At 50.4% G+C, this 25,092-nt stretch overlaps 1 protein-coding gene across 8 annotated transcripts in view; it reads left to right on the plus strand.

Moving 5' to 3' along the window:
- The window catches only part of PPCDC (phosphopantothenoylcysteine decarboxylase), a 35,414-nt gene extending 13,211 nt beyond the window's left edge, over positions 1–22,203 (plus strand). For 3 of the 8 annotated variants that reach the window (XM_004056539.5, XM_055363801.2, XM_055363800.2), the window contains 4 exons: positions 6,672–6,767; positions 7,617–7,745; positions 11,756–11,924; positions 12,341–12,930. In XM_004056539.5, the coding sequence (XP_004056587.1) occupies positions 6,672–6,767; positions 7,617–7,745; positions 11,756–11,924; positions 12,341–12,426 (480 nt within the window). In that variant the 3' untranslated portion in view covers positions 12,427–12,930. Of the gene's footprint in view, positions 1–6,671; positions 6,768–7,616; positions 7,746–11,755; positions 11,925–12,340; positions 12,931–18,950 lie in introns of those variants that run through there. The other 5 variants (XM_063698717.1, XM_063698716.1, XM_019010883.4 and 2 more) reach the window with 4 other exon arrangements.
- The last annotated feature ends 2,889 nt before the right edge of the window (positions 22,204–25,092 follow it).

Below are 25,092 nucleotides of genomic sequence, written 5' to 3' on the forward strand. Positions count from 1 at the left end.
CCAATTTGGGGATGATTCTTTTTATTTTTTTATTGATTGATGATTGATTGATTATTTTTTTTTTGTAGAGAAGGAGTTTTGCCCTGTTGGCCCAGGCTCATCCCAAACTTTTGAGCTCAAGCAATCCGCCCGTCTCTGCCTCCCAAAATGCTGGGATGACAGGCATGAGCCACCATGCCTGGCGCCCAATTTGGGGATGATTCTGAAGGCCAGCACTAGGCAAGGTCCTCCGCTTTGCAAACTGGAAGATGGTTTTGGGAGCTGGGGAGAGTGGAGGACCTAGACCTTCAGGAAGTAGCTTTCCAAATTTCAGAATAGAGGCGATGAACCTGGGACATTCTTAAGTAGCAAATGGTTCAGGATGGTTGGGAAGCTCTTAGAAATGAAAGATGGTGGTCCCATGAGCAGAAGCAGGCAGTGTATTAGCAGAGACGTGGTCTCTGGCTACCTGAAGCCTTCTGTTGAAGGAGCTGGAAAACAGTTAAGTGGAAGGGAGGACATGTAACAAGAGATGAAGGAAGAATGTGGTCCAGAGCCCCCCAGGGTGAGCTGAAGCTTATGGCAAAACTCAGGAGGCTCGAGAGGGCTGTTTTATGTATTTGGAAGAAGAACAATGAAGCAGTGTCTGGTGCTGGAGGCCAGTGGTAACATTAGCAGAGGATAAGAAGAAATGGGAGGGGCTGGGTGTGGTGGCTCATGCCTGTAATCCCAGCACTTTGGGAGGCAGAGGCATGTGGATTGCCCTAGCTCAGGAGTTTGAGACCAGCCTGGCCAACATGGTGAAATCCTGTCTCTAGTAAAAATTCAAAAATTAGCTGGGCATGGTGGCGCATGCCTGTAATCCCAGCTACTTGGGAGGCTGAGGCAGGAGAATTCCTTGAACCTGGGAGGTTGCAGTGAGCCGAGATTGCGCCGCTGCACTCCAGCCTAGATGACAAAGTGAGACTCTGTTTTTGTTGTTGTTGTTGTTTTTAACAAAGAAATGGGGGGATTCTTTGATCTCATTTTGTTCATCTTCTCTTTTGAGCTTGTGGTGGTAGGAGGGACCTGAACTGAGGCTGGGTGATTCATCTTCTGTCCTGGGGAAGTTTTCTCCTGGGGTGCTAGGGTACTGTGGTTGGTGACCTACAGGAAGTGTGGGAAACGTCAAAGGGGCCAGGGGCAGGAGATGGCTAGTGTCCATTTATCAAAAAGGTGAAGGAGGTGAGCTCCACAAATTGCTACAGATGAGGCTTGTAAGTGCTAAGAAAAGCTAGATAGGGATCACTAGGAACAAGGCATATCGATTTTAGTTTATGTTTTGGATAGTAGACAAAGTATTTTTCGATTTAGATGAGGCCTTTGATGGAATCCTAGGACCTCTCCCTAGACCACCTGGGGATGTTGTCAGCATGTTATAGCCAGTGAAAGATCCAACTTGGAAAGAGTTTCTTCTTGGTTCTTTCTCACCCCTTGCTCTGCTGCCACACCCACGCCTGTGGACATTGTGGGTGGCCTCTGCCCTTGACTTTGTTCTGTTCATAATTTGGATTAGTGTCTCTGGGGGCTACTGATGGTGGTGCTGGCTGAGAGGAGGAGCAACAGGATTGAGCTCTCAGGAGCTCTCTGTAGGCTGAGCAAACAGCAGACCAACTCTGGTGAGGGGAAGTTTACCAGGGACATGTGAGGGACTGCATTTGGGACCAGAAAAATAACTGCTCAGATACAGCCTGGCGCTTGTGGCTTAGTAGCAGCATGAATGAGAAGAATTTTTTTGAGTTTTTGCTGATTGCAAACTCCATACATCAGCAGAGGGATGTGGCCACCAGAAGAGCTGCTGTGGGCTCAGGCTGCACCAATAGACATGATGCTCTAGTTTCTTCATGAACCTAACAGTGGGGTTGCCTTCTCCGACCCCTGGAGGCAGAGTAAATGGCTCTTACCTGTGGGTTCGTCACTTCTGGGAAATTTAATTTAATTTTTTTTTTTTTGTAATTTTCTCCTATTTTTCTGTTCTCTCTGGAACTCTTTAATCGTCAGATTTTTTAACCTACTGAATTGATTCGATTTTCTCATCTTTTTTCTACTGTTATCCGTTTCTTTATCTTTTTTTTTTTTCTCCTTTCTGGAAGATTTCTTTTAGACTTGTGTTGAATTTTTTATTTCACTGTTTATAATGTTAATTTCTAAGAGTTCTTTTTTGTTCCTTGAATACTCATTTTAAAAAGTGTTATGTTCTTGTTTCTTGGGTGTAGTCTCTCATCTTTAAGTTTTCTTCTCCCTCCATTGTCTCTGGGTTTCTATTTTCTGTTTGTTTGTGTAATCTCTTTCTTGCTAGAGGACTCTCCTCAGATATCTGATACTCCTTGGCTATTCTTATTTGGGTGCCAAAAGTTGATTGGAAACTCTGTCTTCACTGCCAGGGACTTGGTACTCATCTGGTATTGAAATGTTTTGTTGGTGGACCTCTGAATTCCATATCTGAAGGTTTCCTTCCCTACCACATCTCCCTACTCCCAGGGTTATTTGTTTTTTCCAGAAGGACCCTATCAGCGGTCTCCTGCCTGGTTGACCTTGCGTTCTTAGGGTCAAGTAGGGGAAGCAGGCTTGGGTCTCTGTTTGGTCTGTAGATACTCACTTCTGCTCCAGGACTCCTTTGACCTCTGTTGTGCTAACTCTGCAAGGGTAGTATGTTTGGCTGCCTGGGGTGGGAAGAAGACCTGGGGGGACTTTAGCTGTTCCTTCTACAGGTCAGGAAGTCCTCCTGTATTCAGCTATCTGCCTCATGCTCACCTTTGTAGTACTCACTGCCTCAAGTCCTAGGCTCCTGGGCTCTAATTGGCTTGTGTCTCAGTTACTGTGTAGGCTTTGGATGTTTTCTTTTCTCATCTAATCTAATCTGATCTTGTAGGATCTGCTCTGCTAGTGCTTCCTTTCGCTTCCATCTTCTGAAAGCGCATTGGCACGTCTTAACTGCTGTTGGTTCCTCTTCTTTTTGTTCTTGAGAATTTACTTCTTTTCTTTCTTTCTTTTTTTTTTTTTTTTTTTTGAGATGGAGTTTCACTCTTGTTGCCCAGGCTGGAGTGCAATGGTGCGATCTCAGCTCACTGCAACCTCCACCTCCCAGGTTCAAGCAATTCTCCTGCCTCAGCCTCCCGAGTAGCTGGGATTACAGGCATGCGCCACCACACCTGGCTAATTTTGTATTTTTAGTAGAGATGGGGTTTCTCCTTGTTGGTCAGGCTGATCTCGACCTCCCCACCTCAGGTGATCTGCCCACCTCAGCCTCCCAAAGTGGGATTACAGGCGTGAGACACTGTGCCCGGCCGTTCTCTTCTCTTCTCTTCTATTCCTTGACAAGGTCTCACTTTGTCACCCAGGCTGGAGTGCAGTGGCGTGATCTTGGCTCACTGCAGCCTTGACTTCCTGGGCTCAACTGATCCTCCCACCTTGGCCTCCAGAGTAGCTGGGACTATAGGTGTGCGCCACGATGCTGGCTGATTTTTTTGTATTAGAGATGTGGTTTCACCACATTGCCCAGGCTGGTCTTGGACTCCTGGCCTCAAGCAATCTGCCTGCCTCAGTCTCCCAAAGTGCTGGGATTACAGGCGTGAGCCACTGAGTTTAGATCTTTTTAAAAAAATTACTTTACGTTTATTTTAATGGGCTTCTGGGAGGGAGCAGAGTTTACCTTATTTAACTAAAAGCTTTTTCTTTTATTTAACCTTTATATGTTCTTTTGCTTTAAATGTATCTTTTTATACAAGATATTGGTGGATTAAACAACATCCAAGATGAGAATCTGAATTTTAATCCAGAAGATGAGCCTGTTATATATTTACTATAATTATTATTATATTAGGATTTACCTATGCTGTCTTATTTAATGCTTGCTTGCTTTTTATTTTTTTATTTTTTAATTTTTTTTGGAGATAGGGTCTCACCCTGTCACCCAGGCTGGAGTGCAGTAACTTGATCTCTGCTCACTGCAGCCTCTGCCTTCCCAGGCTCAAGGGATCCGCCCACTTCAGCTTCCCGAATATAGCTGGGACTACAGGTGCACACCACCATGCCTGGCTAATTTTTGTATTTTTTGTAGAGATGGGGGTCTCACCATGTTGCCCAGGCTGGTGTTGAACTCCTGGGCTCAAGCAGTCTGCCTGTCTCGGCCTTCCAAAGTGCTGGGATTACAGGCATGAGCGTAATCCCATTACTGCTCCCGGCCAAATGCTTTATCATATATTCTCTCTGCTTCTTTTTCTCCTTTCGTATCCTTTATGTGTAGATTGAATTTCCTTCTGTGGGTTTGAAAGGTAAAGGTTACTCTTCTTATGGTTACCATAACTTATTGTGCCCTCTTCTTTACCTCATCACTATCTTGTGTCTTCCCCACGAAAGAGACAGGGCCTTCAGCATGGCCCTGCCCTGCCCTGCTCTCCCAACCTGTGCTGGCCCAGTGGCATCTCCAGGACTGGGTTCCGGGGAGGGATAATGCAGCCCTGCTCATTTGCCATCTTACTCAGAACTGGGCAAGGCTTATTCAGGGCCATCCTAGGGAGACTCCAGCATTCAGTGGGGGTTTGGTTTAAATGACCTCTAGGCCGGGCATGGTGGTTCATGCTTGTAATCCTAGCACTTTGAGAGGCCAAGGTGGGTGGATTGCTTGAGCCTAGGAGTTTGAGATAATTCTGGGCAACATGGTGAAACACTGTCTCTACCGAAAATACAAAAAATTAGCTGGGCATGGTGACATGCACCTGTAGTCCCAGCTACTCGAGGCTGAGATGGGAGGATCACCTGAGCCCAGGGCAGTTGAGGCTGCAGTGAGCCATGATCACTCAACTGCACTCTATCCTGGGCAATGGAGTAAGACTCTGTCTGTAAATAAATAAATAAGTGATGGACCTCTGAAAAGGTCCTTGAGGTTTTTTTGCAGGTTCTGGGCATGGTAGATCCTAAGGGGGAGTGAGATGGAGAATGGACAAGTCAATAGAACTCAGAACGCCAGACTTTCTGAAGTTCTTCCTCAGTCTTCTTCTCTGAGACTTCTACTCCTTGGTCCTAGCTTTGTTCCTAGGCGCTGTGCCGCTGTGTCACCCACCCTGCCCTGTACAATATGCAGGAAGCAAGCAAGGAGGGGGTGCCTCAGAGAGACAGTAAGGAGGAATGAGGACAAGGTGGAATTGGCATGGGCACGTCCTACAGAGTGAGAGGCAGGCCTTAGGGCACCACGTCGCTCTCACATAGGAATGTGTGTCCAGCAGCGCCTAGCCTTCAGCTTTTCACAAGAACTCAGGAAATTGAATTTTCTATGCGAAATCTTCCAACTTGGACATGTTGGCTCAAAAATGTTAATAATCTTGTGTAGGCCAAACAGCATGTCTATAGGCTGGGTCTGGCCCAGACATGGCCCATGACTATAGCTCTGGCTGGTTGATGGTTCTGTCCTTGTCACCCTTGACTTTTCTTTCTTCTGGATAAATGTCCAGAGAAACAAATGTCCTCTCCTGATTCACTGGTTTCCCCCAAAGATGTGGTTCCCTACACCCCCCCTCTCCCCAACAGCTACTTCCTCTGGGCGCCTGTACTTTGCCAGCTCGTTAGTCTAAAATCTTGTTTTACAGGCTGGGTGCGGTGGCTCACGCCTGTAATACTAGCACTTTGGGAGACTGGGGCGGGTGGATCACCTGAGGTCAGGAGTTTGAGACCAGCTTGGCCAACATGGTGAAAAACCTCGTCTCTACTAAAAACACAAAAATTAGCCAGGCGTGGTGGTGTGCACCTGTAATCCCAGCTACTCAGGAGGCTGAGGCAGGAGAATGGCTTGAACCTGGGAGGCAGAGGTTGCGGTGAGCCGAGATCATACCACTGCACTCCAGCCTGGGCGACAAAGTGAGACTCCATCTCAAAAAAAAAAAAAAAAAATCTTGTTTTACAAATGATAGCCAACCCATCTAGTGCCCTTCACACTCCTGGGTGCTGTTTCTCACAGCCATGTGTTCTGTTAAGCAGATTGCAGGCAGCCCTGGTTTGCGTTAGTAATTTCTTAGTGAGTGGGTAGTGTACACCGGGTAAACCTCATTCTCACCCCATGAGTGTAGGGCACACACAGGCTGGGTTTTCCAGGAGCCTGTCTGCAGCCTGTGCCCACGAGGACTTGTTCCTAGAAGTACGTGAAGGGATACTGTCTGCTTTCTCTTCGGGTCATGCATGCACAGAGGACATGCCACGCCCCAGCCCCCAGCGCCTTGGCCTGCAGAGGGCAGAGCTGCTGTGTGGCACAGAACTCAGGACCTATGAGCCTCCTTGGGTGGCCCCTCCTGCCTGCTGTGGCCTCTGCGGCCCTGGCCTTGACTTCCTTTCCTGTCACTTGCGTGCCTCTGCCACTGGGCCTACCTCTGCCCGAGTGGCAGGAGCTTGCAGCTTTGTATATACGGGCAGTTGGTGACTCATTCCTCAGCAGCCCCTCAGATAGGGAAGTGAAACAGCCACACCTGGTAGGGCCTGACCTTTGGGTGACAGCAGAAGTAGCTAAGCAGACATGAGGCTTGCAGCTAAGGAGGGAAGTCCTCTCTAAAGCCAGCCTGTGAAGACAGCACTTGCCTGCCCTGACCCTCCTGTGGCCTCCAGGCCTGTGGCTCTGGTAACAGTTTCTTCCTCCCTCCCCGCCACCCCCTTTTTCTTGGTGACAGCTGGAAGTAGCAGTGGTCACAACTGAGAGAGCCAAACATTTCTACAGCCCCCAGGACATTCCTGTCACCCTCTACAGCGACGCTAATGAATGGGAGGTCAGTGCTGGGGCCCCTGGGCTGAGTTCCATTGAGTTTCCACCAGCAGGACAGAACAGTCCTCCCTACGGCCTATGGTCTGGCAGCTGGAACAGACAGGCTGGGCTCAAGTCTGTGGTCAGGGCCCTCTGGGCAGAGGCAATGAAGAAAACATCTGTCTAGCTTCTGGCCTGCAGGAGGCCCTAGTCTCCTCCCGGCCCAGGCAGAGCTGGGCTTTGGCCTGCTGCCTGAGGTTGAGTGTCCTTGTACTTATCTGGGCTGATGAAACCACAGAGGAGCTCTGTTCCCACCACCCTTGTCCACGTGGCTCCTGGCGTCAGGGCTGAAGAGAACGCCTCACTTCCCACGGCCGCCGGGCTCTGCTGCATCTCCCCTGCGGATGGGTGGGCACTGGCTGATTCACCAGACGCTGAGTGTGGGCCTCACAGGGGTTCCCTGCCAGGCATTTTCAAACATTCTTAGCCTAGAACATTTCCGGCTGGCCTGTCTTCCCCGCCCCCACCCCCTCCATTTCTCACTGCCCCGGAGCTTTCCACTGGCTTGGACAACCCAAGCATCCGCCTCAAGCAGACAGGCCGGGAGCTCCCTGCCAGATGTCAGTTCTCTTGAAAGCCAAACCATGAAGGGAATAGCTCAGAGAGACAAGGGGCACTTGTTTCCTCAGGCCTGGTTCTCTCGGCTGCTGGCTCCATGGCTAGCGCTCGCCAGCTTAGCTGCAGGAGGGAATGGAGGTTGGCCTGGGCAGGGCAGGTCAGTGGGTTCCTCAGTCTCCTGAGTTACCGTACCTGGCCTGCCTTGGCGCTGCATCCTGCTTCCTCCACACTGACCCCTTTTTCTTCCCTCTGCCAGATGTGGAAGAGCCGCTCTGACCCAGTTCTGCACATTGACCTGCGGAGGTGGGCAGACCTCCTGCTGGTGGCTCCTCTTGATGCCAACACTCTGGGGAAGGTGGCCAGTGGCATCTGTGACAACTTGCTTGTGAGTGATGTCCTGGTGCCCTCGTCCATCCCTGGGCCTCACACCCAGTTTGCTGAGCTGCAGACATCCTTGTACAAGGAGACCTGCTGCTGTGGGGCCCCGGTCTGCCCAGGGAGATCGTGCTCCGCCATTCCCCACATCGCCCCCAGTGCTCTCACCTTCTCTGTAGCACATGGGCACAGCCCTGGTCCTGATGGGTCAGTGTGACCTGCCACTGCTCCCCAGGAGTGTCCCCCTCTCCCCTGCCCTTGCACACAGCCAGGTGCCCACAGGAAGACCCTTCTTCCTTGCTCTTTGTCCCTCCTCGTGGGCTGCCTGGGTGTGCTCTTCCACTGTCTCTGCCCAGCCCCATCGCCTCCCGCTTCAGCTCTGCCTTCTCCGCAGATCTGGGTATACACGTGGGCAATGTAATTGGGGGTTCACTACTTCGTAGATGGCTCATATACACTTTATCACCCTTGTAGCTTTCCTATATATTAGGGGAAGCTTAGAGGGGAAGAGGGGAGAAAGACGGGGCAGTGGCGAGAGCCGATGGGTGGTAGGGAGAAATGGAAGTCCAGCTGTCCAAAGCGGGCACTGTCCTAGGCCTAAGATGCCTCCAGGGAGCTGTTGCCCTTAAAGGGGAGCTGCCTTTGTTTATATGATCGTCCTGGGAAGATTTGGGTGTGATTTCTCTCCTCCTTCTCCCTAATTGCCACCCCCCACCTCATTTATTGAGCTTTCGCCTACCACGTACTATACTGGGGTCTGTGCTGAGAGCCTCACAGGACACAGGGAGCTCCCAGGCTGGAAGGAGAATGCCAGGCTTGATCACCCATGCCGTTGGGAAGGGAGTATCCTCTGGTGAGGGGTACAGTCCTGAATGACCCCAGTCAGTCCTTTCTATGGAGTCACCACCTTGCATAGTGCTGGGCCTGTGGTAGACATCCAGTAAATACTTACTGCATGTATGCGGTAACTAGCAGTTTTACTTTTGCGAGTAGCTGGGAGTTTTTCAGAGTTTCATGTGGTGAAGAAGGTGGATGATGAAGCTGGGACAGGATGTTTTTTGGGGTCACAGATTAGTGTTCTTGTATACTTGTCAATGGGCTCTTAAGGCACTCCTCAAAGAATCTGCCAGTGATTTAAGCATCATTTGAATAAGAGCACAGGGTGAGCAGAAGAACAACTTGTGTGGCCAGGAGCAGGGGTAGGGAGTGCAGAGAAGAGAGAGCCTGGGTGCAATGTCATCAAGAAGGCTTTCCCTATAGTCCCAGCTACTTGGGAGGCTGAGGTGGGAGGGTCGCTTAAGCCCAGGAGTTCTAGGCTGCAGTGCCCCTTGATTGTGCCTGTGAATAGCCAGAATAGCCAGTGCGCTCCAGCCTGGGCAACATAGCAAGACCCTGTCTCTAGTTAAAAAAAAAAAGGGAAAAGGCTAGGCATGGTGCCTCATGCCTATAACCCCAGCACTTTGGGAGGCTGAGGCAGGAAAATTGCTTGAGCCCAGGAGTTTGAGACCAGCCTGAGCAACATGGTAAAACTCCATCTCTACAAAACATATAAAAAAAATTAGCCAGGTGTGGTGGTGCATGCCTGTGGTCCCCAGCTACTCGGGAGGCTGAGGTGGGAGGATCGCTTGAGTCCAGGAGGTCAAGGCTGCAGTGAGCTGTGATTGTGCCACTGTACTCCAGCCTGGGCTACAGAGGTGAGACTCTGTCTCAAAAAAACAAAAAGGCTTCCCAGCAGCACTGGTGCCACAACTGACATGGCAGCTGCAGCTAGAACAGTTGAGTTTCCTGGCTGCTCTCATCAAATTGGGTCAGAGTTGTGTGTGGCCAGCACCATCTCACCAAATCTCCAGGCTCCCTGCTGGCGGGTCAGCAGCAGCTGGTGTGACAAAGTACTGGCCTCTGGGAGCTAAGCCCCGGCCTGGGCCAGCTCTGCAAGGGCGCTTTCCTTCTTCCTGCAAGCTCTGCTTCCCCTTTTCCTTCTAAGCTGCCATCACTTCATGAAATCCCTGGGCTTCCCTCCTCCAGAGTTGGCTGGGAAGTGAAACATGTTCCCAAGACCAGCCCTCAGATCATTTGCCTCAAAGGTTTTCCCTCGAAGTCACAAACTTTCAAGGAATCTCAAATTTTAGAAAGTTTGAAGTGTGGGCATTGGTGGCCTGTGGCTGTGTCCTCTCTCTGTAGCTGTTTTCTCCCTACATCCCTGAAAGGAAGTTGAGCCTGCTCCTCCCTCCGCAGACCTCCCTTTCCAGCGCCCAGGGCATGGGGTGCTGTGAGGGCAGCATGCTAGGTGTGACTGTGCTCCTGGCCTCCAGGCCCATGTCCCTCTGTCCTCTAGCCCACTAAGGCCCTGGCCCATTTGTGCTAAACAGGCAGTCGGACCTAGAAAGAGCAGACAATCTCTCTGGGTCACCAGTCTGGCTAGGAGCTGGTCTCCTGACTGGGATCCAGGCCTTCTCCCCTGCCCACGTGAATTCCCAGGGGCAGAGCCTGAAATGTTGAACACAGCACTGGCCAAAGAGATGTCACCGTGGGAACCGAGGCTCTCTTCTCCTCCTGCCTGCTTTCGTGGGTTCAGAGTAGCTGAGGCTTGTCTGAGAGGAGTTGGAGTGCTGGTTTTCACCCTGGTTGGTGTGCTTTGCTTTGAGGGCACTTAGAAAGCTCAGCCTAGCCCTTGCTCCTGCCCTGCACACAGCGGAGCGACTTTTCTGGGTATGCTCTTGATTTCTGCAGAAGCAGCAGGTGGCATGGAGCCAAGAGGAAGTGTGACTGAAACTGTCCACTCATAGCCCGGCTGCCGTATTGAGAGGGCTTGGTGGGAAACTAATGCTGGTGGCTGATGCAAGCAGCCAGGTCCCAGGGCTGTTTGCTGTCCTGCTTCCTCCCTGTCCCTGGGACTTGGGGGAGGTGCTGGTCATGGCCTGTCGGGGCATTGTTCTCTGGACTCCTTCGCTCTTTTCCCAGATGAGCTTCCCTTCAGGGGAGGGGTTTCCAGCCTGTTACCCTGAGGGGCTCACAGCCCTGGAAGAGGTGTCTGGAGTAGTCAGAGCACTGGGAGCTTCTCTCTCCCCCAGGCGGCCCCCAGCCCAGGGAGCCTGTGCCTGTGGGAAGCCCAGGAGTCACTGCCCTGGAGCCTCTGCTTTGTGCCTGGCCCTGCGCTCAGAGCTTTGTAGCCATTCTCACCTCAGTCCTCACAGCTGCCCAGGGAGGGACCTTTCTAGAGAGGAAGCCAGGCCCTGGCCTTCAGTCCCATGTCCAGCTTCTCACAGCTAGTAATACAGAGCACAGCCAGGATTTGAACTCAGGGCTACGTAATTTCAAAGTCCATGGCACAAAGGACTCTGTGAGCTGGATGGCTCCTTTCACAACTGCTCAGGTCTGTGGCTTGGTGGGACGGCCTGGATTTGGGAGATGGTGAGGCTGTGCAGTGGAACATTGCCTGGGTGGTGCCCATTGTCCGGGTGTGGGCTTGGATGACTGCTTACCTCTCAGGGAGCAGCTCCCTATCTGTGAAATGGGACAGCACCTTCTTTATAAGGTCTCAGTGAGGGTTAATGAGATCCTATACATGAGAAGGTTTTGGTAACAGCAGATGTTTTCATTGCCAGATTTTAGTTGGCCTCGGAGAGCTGATGTCAAGTAGATGAGCCCCACCTGAGGAGCAGCCTGGTCCTTTGCTTTCTGGTGCAACCAAAAAAGCCTGCCTTCTGCTCCCCAGGGTTGCTTTTCCCAGGAGGTGTGAGCCTACCTGGAGGAGGCTTAGGCACAGGGATACCTGCTGGAGGTCTGAGCGTTGGTTGAGCACCTCCTGTTTGTAGGATCCTGTGCCAGAGCCTGTGGGGAGGTGGAGAGAGGCGAGGAGACACAGCCCCCACCCCTGAGGGATGAGACAGCTCCCTGCAGGCAGGCTGTGCCCAGTCATCTCAAGCCTACAGCTGGGCTGCTGGCTGCAGGGTCTGGAGGGCGGCGGGGAGGGTGGCAGACAGAGTAGCAAGACCCCCACTTCCCTGGCCTTCTTCACAGACCTGCGTCATCCGGGCCTGGGACCGCAGCAAGCCCCTGCTCTTCTGCCCGGCCATGAACACCGCCATGTGGGAGCACCCGATCACAGCGCAGCAGGTAGACCAGCTCAAGGCCTTTGGCTATGTCGAGATCCCCTGTGTGGCCAAGAAGCTGGTGTGCGGAGATGAAGGTGGGTGTCTTGCCAGGCTTATAGCCCAGGGCTTTAGAAGGGGCTCAGCTTTGGGGTCATATCTCAGTTCAGTTCCTGGCCTGTTAATGACCTTAGCAAACCATTCTCTGAGCTTAGCTTTCTCAGCTGGAAAATGGGAATCGTAATTCCTGCCTCCAGATTGGTAGGGTAAAATGGGATGGAATGTGTAAAGTACCTGGTAGAGTCCCTGGCATGCAGCCCACACGCAGTTAAGGATGGCTACTGGAACGAGTCCCAGGATCTCGCGAGAGATCTGATGTGTCTGGCTCAGGCAAAGACAGACCTTGCCCTCTCAGGCCTTGGGCTCTGGGTGGAGCACTCGGAGCAATGGGCAGGGGTCTGCAGGGCTACAGGCACTGTTGGCCTGTCTGGCCACAGCGGAATTTTGCTCCCAGGTCTGGGGGCCATGGCTGAAGTGGGGACCATCATGGACAAAGTGAAAGAAGTCCTCTTCCAGCACAGTGGCTTCCAGCAGAGTTGACCTGGGATTTCTGTCATGGATGTCCCTCTGTACTCAGAATGGGTTCAGGCCAAGTCGGTGAAGATGGATGTTGGCAAAATAGGAGGATACCCTCATTTGCTGAATGGGGGGCCTGCTCTGAGTCTGCCCAGGGGCCAGGACTGCTCCAGGTTAAACTGGACGGAAGGCCCAGGTCTCAGTTTCTTTCAACCAGGAGAGGCCGCTGCCTAGAGCCCCTCCCCACCTTTTCCTGGATGGGTGAGGCAAGCCAGGAGAGCAAGCAGTGTTGTCCTCACGGGAGGAGGACTGAGCGACTGGGAAAACTCAGCTCTACATCTCACCCAGAACGATTTTTAGAAACACCACAGCTGGAGAGTCCTGGCTGAGCCTTGGGAGTTTCAGCTCTTTGGCGGGGTGCCCAGGTGCCATGCAATCAGCGAAGCCTGCGAGTTGGCAGGACTCTGAGGTTTCCTGCAGACCATGCCATGAGATTGAAGGTGCGGGGAAATAAAGAAAAATCACCATTTAGGAGACTCCATTCTTTCCCTACAACCCAACTGTGGTCCCAGAGATCAGGGGGTGTTGCCAGGTGTGGCTGGGGAAGGGTCTGGGTTGACAACTCACCGGCACTCTTTAGTCCTCGTATAACATGGTGGTTAAGGATAAAGATTTGAAGCCAGACAGCCCCTAGTTCCAATCCCAGCTCTGCCGCTTACTAGCAGTGGCAGTTTGGTTCAGGACTTAGCCTTCCTGACCTTCACTTACCTCAGCTATCTTGTTATCCTACCCTCAGGGAGTTGTTGAGAGGATTCAGTGAAATTATGTGTGCAGAATACCCATGCCACTGAGTGCCTGGAACGTAGTAAATGTCAAATCAATGGAAGTTAAAACTAGGCACGCATATATGCCAGAGAGCTTTCCTAGCATTTACTGCAATGCCCTGTCTCATTTTGGGAAAAAGGAAATCCTGGATGCTAAGTTGACACATCCCTTTATGCAAGTGACAGGTAAGCAGCCAGGAGGGTTGACCCTGCCCTGGGTCCCAGGCCTCTTGCCTGCTTCTTGGTTTCCTCTGTTCTCATCCTTTCAGCTTTGCTGGACCTGAGGCAGGGGCCTGGGTGTCTGTGCCTCCCTACCCCCCAGTACACATGACCAAGGGAAGTAGATCCAGAGACACCATGCACTCTGGCCCAGAAACCCTCTGCTACCCAGCTTTTGACTTAATTGCCATTTGGTGTGGCTGCAGCAGGGAGGGCTTGTCTGCGTATTTGGAGCTGAGGCTGAGGCTGGCTTCCTGCCCTCTGGCTTCCAGGCCAGGTGTGAGGGACATCCCATGTGGGCTCTGAGAGCACTGAGAGTAGAGGTGCCTTGAGGGGACCAGGAAGCCTGCTGGCTGGAATCAATGCTCCAGCAGCCTCCACAGCCTTTATCTCAACAGCACTTGACTTCACCAGGTGACCCTTTGGGATAAAATTGCCTTAGGGCACGAAATAAACTATAACTAAAATGGTAGCATCAAGAACCAACTTCTTTGGCTCGTTTGGGGATGGGGCATGGGGAGAACCTGGGTAACTGAAACCCGGAGATGGTCCCAAAAGTCCATTTACAGGGTTTCCAAATTCCTTCTTGTCCACATTGCCCTTCCTCTCCCTCAGCAACCCACTAGTAAATGGTGAGGATTCCCAATTTTATTTTTATTTATTTTTTGAGATGGAGTCTTGCTCTTTCCCCAAGGCTGGAGTGCAGTGGCGCGATCACGGCTCAAGCCATTGTCCCTCGTCAGTCTCCTGAGTAGCTGGGATTACAGGTGCCCGCCACCACGCCCAGCTTATTTTTGTATTATTTGTAGAGATGGGTTTTGCCATGTTGGCCAGACTGGTGTCGAACTCCTGACCTCAAGTGATCTGCTGGCCATGGCCTCCCAAAGTGCTGGGATTACAGGCGTGAGCCACCGCGCCCAGCCGCTTCCCAATTTTAACAGAAACTGATACCATTTTCTGAGTATTCATCGTGGGCGAGGATCTATGCCAGGGGTTTTAGGGAAGGCAGTCACCCAGGGAGATCAACCACAAAGTGCCTGTGTGAAAAGGCCATGGGAGCAGGGAAGTTCACAGGCCACTGTCCCAGAGCTCTGAAAACAGCTGTGGCTGCTCAGCAGGACTGCGCCTTGTTGGCTAGAAGGGAACATACATCCCTGTGGACTCAGGCCAGCTGGAGGCCCCTGTCCCTGGGGGTTCGCCTCTCCATCTCCCACCCACAGCAGTCCTGCATCCCTGCTGCCCATTTTGAAGGGGGGGGTCTGGATGAATGGGTCTGGGCTGGGCCTAAAGAGCCCAGCTGTTCCCTGAGCCAGACTGGAGCTAAGAGGAGCAGGTGCTGCATTTAGTTGGCCCCATCTGCCAAGGAGGTGCTGAGTGGGGAGTGACAATCACTGCTTTCCCCACGAGGGGTCCAAGCACTTGAAGTTACCTTCATCTTGGGGAGAAATGTTTCTCAGAGAAGATTCTAGCCTCCCTGATGATTTTTTGTAGAATTCTGGAAGTTAAGAGAATAGAACATTTGGGTCTGAAATGTGCACTCTTTTGTGGCAGCCATGAGCCCTTCAAGGCTGCTGTGGATGCTGCTGGGTGGGAGGCAGAAGCCACCAAACCAAGGCCCAGCTTCCACCCTGGGCCGCCTCCAGCCCTTCCTGCACCCCGCTGGTCAGGTGCTGCTACTGCTTCCCCACTGCCTCAGGTCAGGCCCAGACTCCTGGGCAGTACACACCTGGCCCTTTGTGATCTGGCTCCTGCCTACCCTTCTAGCACTGCCCTTTACCACATGCCAACCCTGAAGGGCTCCCTATTGTCTTGCCAGACTGGACAACCTTGAACTGGTGAGGCCTCTTGCCTGTGTACATGCTGCTGCTTTTACTGGGACAAGACTGACTCCCACACATGCCTGTGGATGTACCTGGGTGCTACCTCCTTTGGAAAGCCTTCCCTGGCCAACTGCAGCCTCCTTGCCCAGGTTGCCATGGTGCTTCCCACTATTATTTTTTATTTTTATTTTTATTTTTATTTTTTGAGATGGAATCTCATTCTTTTGCCCAGACTGGAGTGCAGTGGTGCGATCTCGGCTCACTATAAACTCTGCCTCCCAGGTTCAAGCAATTGTCCTGCTTCAGCCTCCTGAGAAGCTGGGATTACAGGCATGCACCACCACGCCCAGCTTTTATTTTCTTTTTCTTTTTTTAAATTTTTAGACGGTGTCTTGCTCTGTCGCCCAGGCTGGAGTGCAGTGGCGTGATCTTGGCTCACTGCAAGCTCCGCCTCCCTGGTTCACGCCATTCTCCTGCCTCAGCCTCCTGAGTAGCTGGGACTACAGGCGCCCGCCACCATGCCCGGCTAATTTTTTTTTTGTATTTTTAATAGAGACGGAGTTTCACCGTGTTAGCCAGGATGGTCTCAATCTCCTGACCTCGTGATTCACCCGCCTTGGCCTCCCAAAGTGCTGGGATTACAGGCGTGAGCCATCGCACCTGGCCTGATTTTTTTTTTTTTTTTTGTATTTTTAATAGAGACAGGGTTTCACCATGTTGGCCAGGGTGGTCTCGAACTCCTGACCTCATGATCTTCCTGCCTCGGCCTCCCAAAGTGCTGGAATTACAGGAGTGAGCCACCGTGCCCGGCCACCACTATTTATTACAACAGAATTGTAATTGTCAGTTTACTTTGTGTCCTCCTAACATTGGGTTCTCTTGGAGAGCGGGAGTTGTCCTGTTCCTTACAGAACCCAGCAAGTCACTCCAAGCTTGTACTGATCAAAAAAGTGGTGTGTGTGTTGGGGCTATTGGTTCCTGCTCCTTTCTGTGCAAGAGACAAAATTTAGCAACCACAAAAGCAAAGATTGATAAATTTGACTATAGAAAAATAGGTTCACTGAGCAACAACCCAAAGTCAAGGTCAAAGGACAACATGCTGGGGAAATTATCTGCAGCTCATAAACAAAGGGCTGATTCTCCTAATATATGAAGAGCTCCTATGCATTGATGATAAAAAGACCAAGGGCCGGGCACAATAGCTCACACCTGTAATCCTAGCCCTTTGGGAGGCCGAGGTGGGTAGATTGCCTGAGCTCAAGGAGTTGAGACCCACCTGGCCAACCTGGTGAAACCCCGTCTCTACTAAAATACAAAAAATTAGCCAGACATGGTGGTGCATGCCTGTAGTCCCAGCTACTTGGGTGACTCAGGCAGGAGAATTGCTTGAACCCGGGAGGCGGAGGTTGCAGTAAGCTGAGATCATGCCACTGAACTCCAGCCTGGGTGACTGAGCAAGACTCTGTCTCAATAAAAAAAAAAAAGAAAAAGAAAAAAAAGACCAAGAACACGCATTAAAAAGTGAGCAGAAGATACGAAGAATTCACATTAAAAACAAAAAACAAAACCAAAAACCCAGTCACACAAAGGGCCCCTTAAACAGCTACTCAGCCACATTCATGAGGAGAGTGGTGCAAATCAAGCTAGACCTAAAACTTTTGCCTGTTAGACTGGCGGGGGTGTGGGGAATTGGTGCCCTCATGCATTGCTGGTAGGAGCGTAAATTGATGGCAACTTCACTGGAGAACAATCTGGGAGTATCTATCAAAACTACATATGCACCTTACCCTTTGACCCAGCAATTCTAATTCTAGGGATTTGTCCCACAGATAGACTCACTTCTATGACATTATGTATAAACATTTATTGCAGGCTTGTATATGGTACTGAAAGACCAGGCCAGGCACGGTGGCTCACGCCTGTAATCCCAGCATTTTGGGAGGCCAAGGCGGGCAGATTGGCTGAGCTCAGGAGTTTGAGACCAGCCTGGCAACATGGCGAAACCCCGTCTCTACTAAAAATACAAAAAGTCGGGTGTGATGGTGCATGCCTGTAATCCCAGCTACTCAGGAAGCTGAGGCAGGAGAATCGCTTCAACCTGGGAGGTGGAGGTTGCAGTCAGCCAAGATTGCACCACTGCACTTCAACCTAGGTGACAGAGCAAGACTCTGTCTCAAAAAAAAAAAAAAAAAAATTACATATGCACCTTATCCTTTGACCTAGCAATTCTGCTTCTAGGGATTTGTCCCACAGATACACTCAGTTGTATGACATTATGTCTGAACAGGAGATTTATTGCAGCCTCGCATATGGTGCTAAAAGACCGGAAACACCCTCACTATCTAACAGCCAGGAGATTGGATAAATAAATTAGTGTTCCTTCATACACTGGAACTCTACACAACCATAAAACAAAGTGTTGAGGAAGCTGATTTGGGAAGATTTCTGAGGTACATTGTTAAACAGAAAAAGCAAGGTGCAGAAGAATGTCACATGCATGCTTGTGCAGAAAAAATGGGGGTGGGGAAAGAAAAGGAGGATATATTCTTACTGGCTTGTGTGTGCATCAAATGCCTTTAAGAAGATAAACAGAGAAAAACATTGTCTATTGTTCTTCTCTTGGCAGGGGAACTAACTGAGTGGCTGAGAAACAAAGATAGGAGGCAGGCCAGGACTCCTTCTCAAAAAAAAAAAAGATAGGAGGTGACTTCATTTTTAATTGTTGGGCCAGATGAATATACTATCTACCACAAAATCAATAAATACATTTTAAAAAGAGTTCCTTGTGGTCAGGCACAGTGGCTCACACCTGTAATCCCAACACTTTGGGAGGCCAAGGCAGAGGGATTAGTTTAAGACCAGAAGTTTGAGACAGGCCTAGGCAACACAGTGAGACTCCATCTCTACCAAAAGAAACACAACTAACTGGACATGGTGGCACATGCCTGTATTCCCAGCTACTTAGGAGGCTGAGGTGGGAGGATTGCTTGAGCCCAGGAGTCCAAGGCTGCAGTGAGCTATGGTCATGCCAGTGCACTCCGGCCTGGGTGAGGAGTGAGACTCTGTCTCTAAAAAATTTAATAATAATAAATAAAAATATAAAAAGATTTTTCTGCTCTTTTTGTTTGTTTTTTAAGACAGGGCCTCACTCTGTCATCCAGGCTGGAGTGTAGTGGCACAATCACAGCTCACTGCAGCCTTGAATTTCTGGGGCTCAAGTGATCCTCCCATCTTAGACTCCCGAGTAACTGGGACTACAGGCACCTGCCACCATGGCCCAGCTAATTTTTGTATTTTTGGTAGATACGGGGTTTCACCATGTTGGCCAGGCTAGTCTTGAACTCCTGGCCTTAAGTGATCCACCTGCCTCAGCCTCCCAAAGTGCTGGGATTACAGGTGTGAGCCTGGCCTCTTTCTGTTCTTTATCTGGAAGTTCTTAAAAATGATGGCAGGGAGTTACTGCAAACAAACACACAGACTTGGCAGAGGCATCTGGAAATTTTCTTTTTGTTTTTGAGACTGGGTTTCACTCCGTTACCTGGGCTGACTGCAGTGCAGCAGCACAATCACAGCTCACTGTAGCCTTGAACTCCAGGGCTCAATTGATCCTCCCACCTTAGCCTCCCCAGTAGCTGAGACTACAGGCACATGACACCATGCCCGGCTAATTTTTTATTTTTCGCAGAGATGGGGTTTTACCATGTTGCCCAGGTTGGTCATGAACTCCTGGACTCAAGTGATGCTCCTGCCTTGGCCTCCCAAAGTGCTGTGATTACAGGCATGAGCCATGGTGCCTGGCCTGAAGATATTCATCAAGACCTTTGGAGTAGAAATGGGTCTGCTTTTCTTGTCACAAGCTAACAGAGGAAAATGAATTTTGAGTATCCTTGTGTGCTTTTAATAAACCTTTGAGATCCCTGATCTCAAGGAGCTTATGTTCTTATAGGAGAAAGATTCACAGTGATCAAATAACAGCAAACAATGAAAGTGAGACTGTGTGGCATGGACTCTACTTCAGAATTGAGCAGTCAGGATGGGTCCCCTGGACGGAACAGAACTTGGGCTGGGGCTTACAGGAGGACCAAGGATACAAAGGGTGAAGACATGCTGCTATGTGCTTGATGTAGGACACCCAGGGAGGAACTCCGGCTCCACGTGCTGGGGAGGTTGGGAGCTGTTCAGTAGGGGAGGCACACGGTGAGTGTGGCATGCGGTCAAGATCAGCGGGGCGGTATGTGCAGAACAAATTGGGTCTGGATTGAGAAGCTGGAGTCTAGGAGGAAGCCAGGATGCTGAGAAGGGGAATCTAGGTTGTGCTGAAGGCCTTGACCACACCCCTGATTCTGGAAAAGGGGTGACAAAAGTAACAATGTGAAGAAAAATCAACACCATTATAAACTGTAAAAACCACAGTCTTTTCCAAAGGTGGTGTGTACTAAAAACAAAACAAAACACAATATCCAACAAACAAACAAACAAAAAACAACCCACTGTCCTTGTGGCCAGTGGAGGGAGGGAGACTAAATGACACTGTATGTGTGTGTTGGTGCAAGATTTATAGCAATCTTCAGCCCCACCCACGAAAAATAATTTTGCTTTGCTTATTATAGTATAGTTTTTTTCTCTCTCCTGATCTCACAGTATTGTTCAATCTGTCTTTGTGGCCAGGCGCAGTGGCTCATGCCTGTAATCCCAGCACTTTGGGAGGCCAAGGTGGGCAGATCACTTAAGGTCAGGAGTTCAAGACCAGCCTGGCCAACATGGTGAAACCCTGTCTCTACTAAAAATACAAAATTAGCCAGGTGTGGTGGTGCATGCCTGTAATCCCAGCTACTCAGGAGGCTGAGGCAGGAGAATTGCTTGAACCCGGGAAGAAGAGGTTGCAGTGAGCTGAGATCGTACCACTGCACTCAGGCCTGGGCAGTAGAATGAGACTCCATCTCAAAAAAAAACAAAAACAAAAACAATCTGTCCTGTGGTTCCTGGGCACTTTGTGGTGTGGGATTAGAAAAACAGATTGGCGGTGGCTCATGCCTGTAATCCCAGCACTTTGGGAGACCAAGGCGGGTGGATCACAAGGTCAGGAGTTTGAGACCAGCCTGGCCAACATGGCAAAACCCTGTCTCTACTTAAAAAATACAAAAATTAGCTGGGTGGTGGCAGGCGCCTGTAATCCCAGCTACTCGGGAGGCTGAGGCAGGAGAATCACTTGAACCTGGGAGGCAGAGGTTACAGTGAACCGAGATCGTGCCATTGCACTCCAGCCTGGATGACAAGAGCAAGACTCCGTCTCAAACAAAAAAAAAAAAGAAAAACAGATTGAGATACAGAACTGGGAAGATGGGAACAAACGGAGGAGTGAAGGAATCTTTTTGGTTTTTTTTTTTTTTTGAGCCAGAGTCTCGCTCTGTCGCCCAGGCTGGAGTGCAGGGGCGCGATCTCGGCTCACTGCAAGCTCCGCCTCCCGGGTTCACACCATTCTCCTGCTCAGCCTCCTAAGTAGCTGGGACTACAGGCGCCCACCACCACGCCCAGCTAATTTTTTGTATTTTTAGTAGAGACGGCGTTTCACCGTGTTAACCAGGATGGTCTCGATTTCCTGACCTTGTGATCTGCCCACCTCAGCCTCTCAAAGTGCTGGGATTACAGGCGTGAGCCACCGCGCCCGGCCAAGATTCTTTTTTTTTTTTTTGAGATGGAATCTTGCTCTGTCGCCAGGCTGGAGTGCAGTGGCGCAATCTCAGCTCACTGCAACAATTGTGATTGAGGTTCTTTTTAAAGCCCTTTGCAATGTGTGATTCTCTGAGTGCAGCTGAGCAGGACTGAACTGTGTGGAGCCCTAGATAAGACTTGGGTTATGGGTACGTGTTACATGTTCTCCATATTGCAAAGTGTTTCTTTAATCTCATTTTACCCTCCTCACATAACAGCTTCACGATGGAGTCAATTAGCATATGTAGCTGTTTCATAGACAAGAAACTGAGGGCCACACAGCCAGTGCAGTGTGCTAGGGTTTTCTCTTTCTGCCCTACAGCTACCTGCAAACAGGCTCCTGCACAGGACTTCTACCCTTATTTGCATTTACCTCCTTGGGATCAGTTGAAACACCCCTTCCACCACACATCAACATCCCCAGATGCCTGCCCTTTCAGTCCCAACTGGACAGCTCCTTCATTACCTTTTTCTGCTCATGGCTTCCTTCCTTCATCTATTGTGGTTTCTAGGGCAGGATGAAAATCCTAAGTGTCACGCAACTGCCTCTGAGCAAAGAAATCAACCCCAATAACTGACAAGTTGTTTACACTGAGAGCTTCCTGGTGGAACCAATATTCTACAATATTTAAGCCAGGTTTGGTACCCCTTGCGGCAAGGCAATGGGAATGATCAGGCCAGAAGAACTACCAGTTGTCTCATAGCAAAGGAATGTGGGGAGTGGGTGGGTGTGAGGACAAGAGGCAGATATGTGAGCTTCAGGGCTTTTGGAGGACATGCAGCTAATCCAGGTGGAATCTGGGAGCATGTCATTCCCTTGCTGCAATGGGCTCATTTCATGGTGGCTTTATCTGCTGAGATTACATGGTGATGCTTTGCCTGCTAGCCTAGACAGCAGGTCCTTAGGGACTGGAGGCCCAGCAGACTCCCTTTCAGGCCTCTGGATTCCTGGAAGAGGAAGGAGCGTTCAAAGGTGAATTCAAAGGTGCCTTCCATCTGTGTAGGCAAAACAATGTTACCAGCCACAGCGATGGACTTGGAAGCAGCCAACATGAGTTGAACATGAACACATGGATGCTGAAGATCCTTTCTTTCTCTCTTTAAATTTTCTTTTTTTTTTTGAGATGGAGTCTCGCTCTGTCGCCCAGGCTGGAGTGCAGTGGCGCTATCTCGGCTCACTGCTAGCTCCGCCTTTGGGGTTCATGCCATTCTCCTGCCTCAGCCTCCCGAAGTAGCTGGGACTACAGACACCGGCCGCCACGCCTGGCAAATTTTTTTTGTATTTTTAGTAGAGACGGGGTTTCACCGTGTTAGCCAGGATGGTCTCGATCTCCTGACCTCGTGATCCACCTGCCTCGGCCTCCCAAAGTGCTGGGATTACAGGCGTGAGCCACTGCACCCGGCCCTCTCTTTAAAATTAAAAAAAAGAAAGTTTTTTAACTTTAACTAGGTCCTGACCAGACATAAAATTTTTTTAATTAAAAAATGTTTTTGGCCAGGTGCGGTGGCTCACACCTATAATCCCAGTACTTTGGGAGGCCGAGGCAGATGAATCACAAGGTCAGGCGTTCAAGACCCACCTGGCCAAGACGGCGAAACCCCGTCTCTACTAAAAATAAAAAATTAGCTGGGCGTGGTGGCGAGTGCCCGTAATCCCAGCTGCTCAGGAGGCTGAGGCAGAGAATTGCTTGAACCCGGGAGGCAGAGGTTGCGGTGAGCCGAGATCGTGCCACTGCACTCTAGCCTGGGCGACAGAGTGAGACTCCATCTCAAAAAAAAAAAGTAAATAACATTTTTTTAAGAGACAGGGTCTTACTCTTTCATCCAGGTTGGACTGCAGTGGTACGATCATGGCTCACATACAGCCTCGACTTCCCTGGACTCAGGTGTTCCTCGCACCTCAGCCACCAGAGGAGTAGCCAGGACCACAGGTGAGAGCCACCACACCCAAGCAGTCTTCCTGCCTCAGCCTCTCAAATTGCTGGGATTACAGGTGTAAGCCACCGCTCCTGGCCCTGAAGATTTCCTCCTCTCAGAAGAGACCATGGCCTGGCCCTGGCTTGGGAGCTGATACGTTACCTGGAACTTCTGGAAATTGCTCCCCTGGCAGGGGAGAAGTTGAATTCTGGTGTGCCATGCTTGGGGGAAACTGGCATGATGGAGGGAAGAGAGAGAAGGCTGTGGAAGGGAACTCAGGTTTATCTGGCTCCTGGCCTGTGCCAGACCCTGCATTTAAGCCTCCTAAACATCCTTCAAGATGGGCGTTGTTATTCCCATTTAAGAAATAAGAGGCTGGGCGGCTGGGCACGGTGGCTCATGCCTGTAATCCCAGCACTTTGGGAGGCCAAGGCGGGCGGATCACGAGGTCAGGAGATCGAGACCATCCTGGCGAACACAGTGAAACCCGTCTCTACTAAAAATACAAAAGATTAGCCAGGCATGGTGGCAGGCACCTGTAGTCCCAGCTAATCGGGAGGCTGAGGCAGAAGAATGGTGTGAACCCGGGAGGTGGAGCTTGAAGTGAGTGGAGATCCTGCCACCGCACTGCAGCCTGGGTGACAGAGCGAGACTCCATCTCAAAAAAAAAAAAAAAAAAAAAAAAGTGGCTGGGCACAGTGACTCACGCCTGTAATCCCAGTACTTTGGGAGGCCGAGGTGGGTGGATCATAAGGTCAGGAGTTCGAGACCAGCCTGACCAACATGGTGAAACCCCGTCTCTACTAAAAATACAAAAATTAGCCAGGTGTGGTGGCATGCACCTGTAATCCCAGCTGCTCAGGAGGCTGAGGCTGGAGAATCGCTGGAACCCAGGAGGCGGAGGTTGCAGTGAGCAGAGATTGTACCACTGCACTCCAGCCTGGATGACAGAGCAAGACTCTGTCTCAAAAAATAAAAAATAAAAAAAGACATAACCTGTGCTAGGTGTGGTGGTATGCACGGGCAATCCTGGCTACTCAGAGGCTGAGGCAGGAAAATTGCTTTAGCCCAGGGGTTTGAGTCTACAGTGTGCCATGATTGTGCCTGTGAATAGCCACTGACTCCAGCCTAGGCAACGTAGGGAGACCCTATCTCTAAAAAATTATAATAATAAGAGGAACCTGAGGCCCAGAAGGAAGGATATAACTGAAATTGACCCAATAGTTCCATAGACAGCTTTTCCTGATAAACAGAAATTGACACATCTGGTCTTAAAGCTTGAAACTCACCAGATTCAGACAGTGAGATAACAGGCCTCTCAAAAAGTAGGAAAGAACTAAAACTCACAGAGCATAGCATCCAGACAATGAGACCCAGGCCCCTCATTATCATGATTGCTTCCTTACCCCTCAGGAGTTCCTGTTTTCCCTTACATTGTTACGTTTCTTCCCTGCTGTACAAACCCCTAATTTTAGCCAGGGAGATGGATTTGAGACTGAGCTCCCATCTCCTTGGCCACAACACTCAATTAAAGCCTTCTTCCTTGGCAATCCTGTGTCTCAGTCATTGGCTTTTTGTGTGACCAACAGCAGGACCTAGACCAAACCCCTGGTGTGTCAGCAACCTAACCACAAACCAAGCATGGCCTCTTAGAGGGGAAAGTAGAAATAGTGGTGCTGCTAACACAGGCTGGACCTGAGCTAGGAATAGAAAGAAACACAGGCTGACTGTATTTTGTCTAAACTGGGCACTTCTGAGAGTGAAAAGGGGCAATTAACATGCCAGGACAATAGGCATCAACTGGACTGTTCTGGGCAAACCAGCATGTATGGTCACTACTCACAGAGCACCAGAAGGAAGCCATGCTCTGTGAAGCAATGGCCACCATTTACAATTTAATTCTCACAGCAACCCTAAGGTGGATATTGTTGTCCCCTGGCCATTTCTCCTGAGAGCAAGAATTTGACAAATGAGGACGCTGAGGTTCAAATAAGTTACTTAACTTTCTTTTTTTTGAGACGGAGTCTTGCTCTGTTGCCCAGGCTGGGGGTGCAGTCTTGGCTTACTGCAGCCTCCACCTCACGGGTTCAAGTGATTCTCCTGCCTCGGCCTCCTGAGTAGCTGGGACTACAGGTGCGCATCACCACGCCCAGCTAATTTTTTGTAGTTTTAGTAGAGACGGGGTTTCACTATGTTGG

This window comes from Gorilla gorilla, chromosome 16 (genome assembly GCF_029281585.2).
Source record: "Gorilla gorilla gorilla isolate KB3781 chromosome 16, NHGRI_mGorGor1-v2.1_pri, whole genome shotgun sequence".
Classification (NCBI taxonomy): domain Eukaryota; kingdom Metazoa; phylum Chordata; class Mammalia; order Primates; family Hominidae; genus Gorilla; species Gorilla gorilla.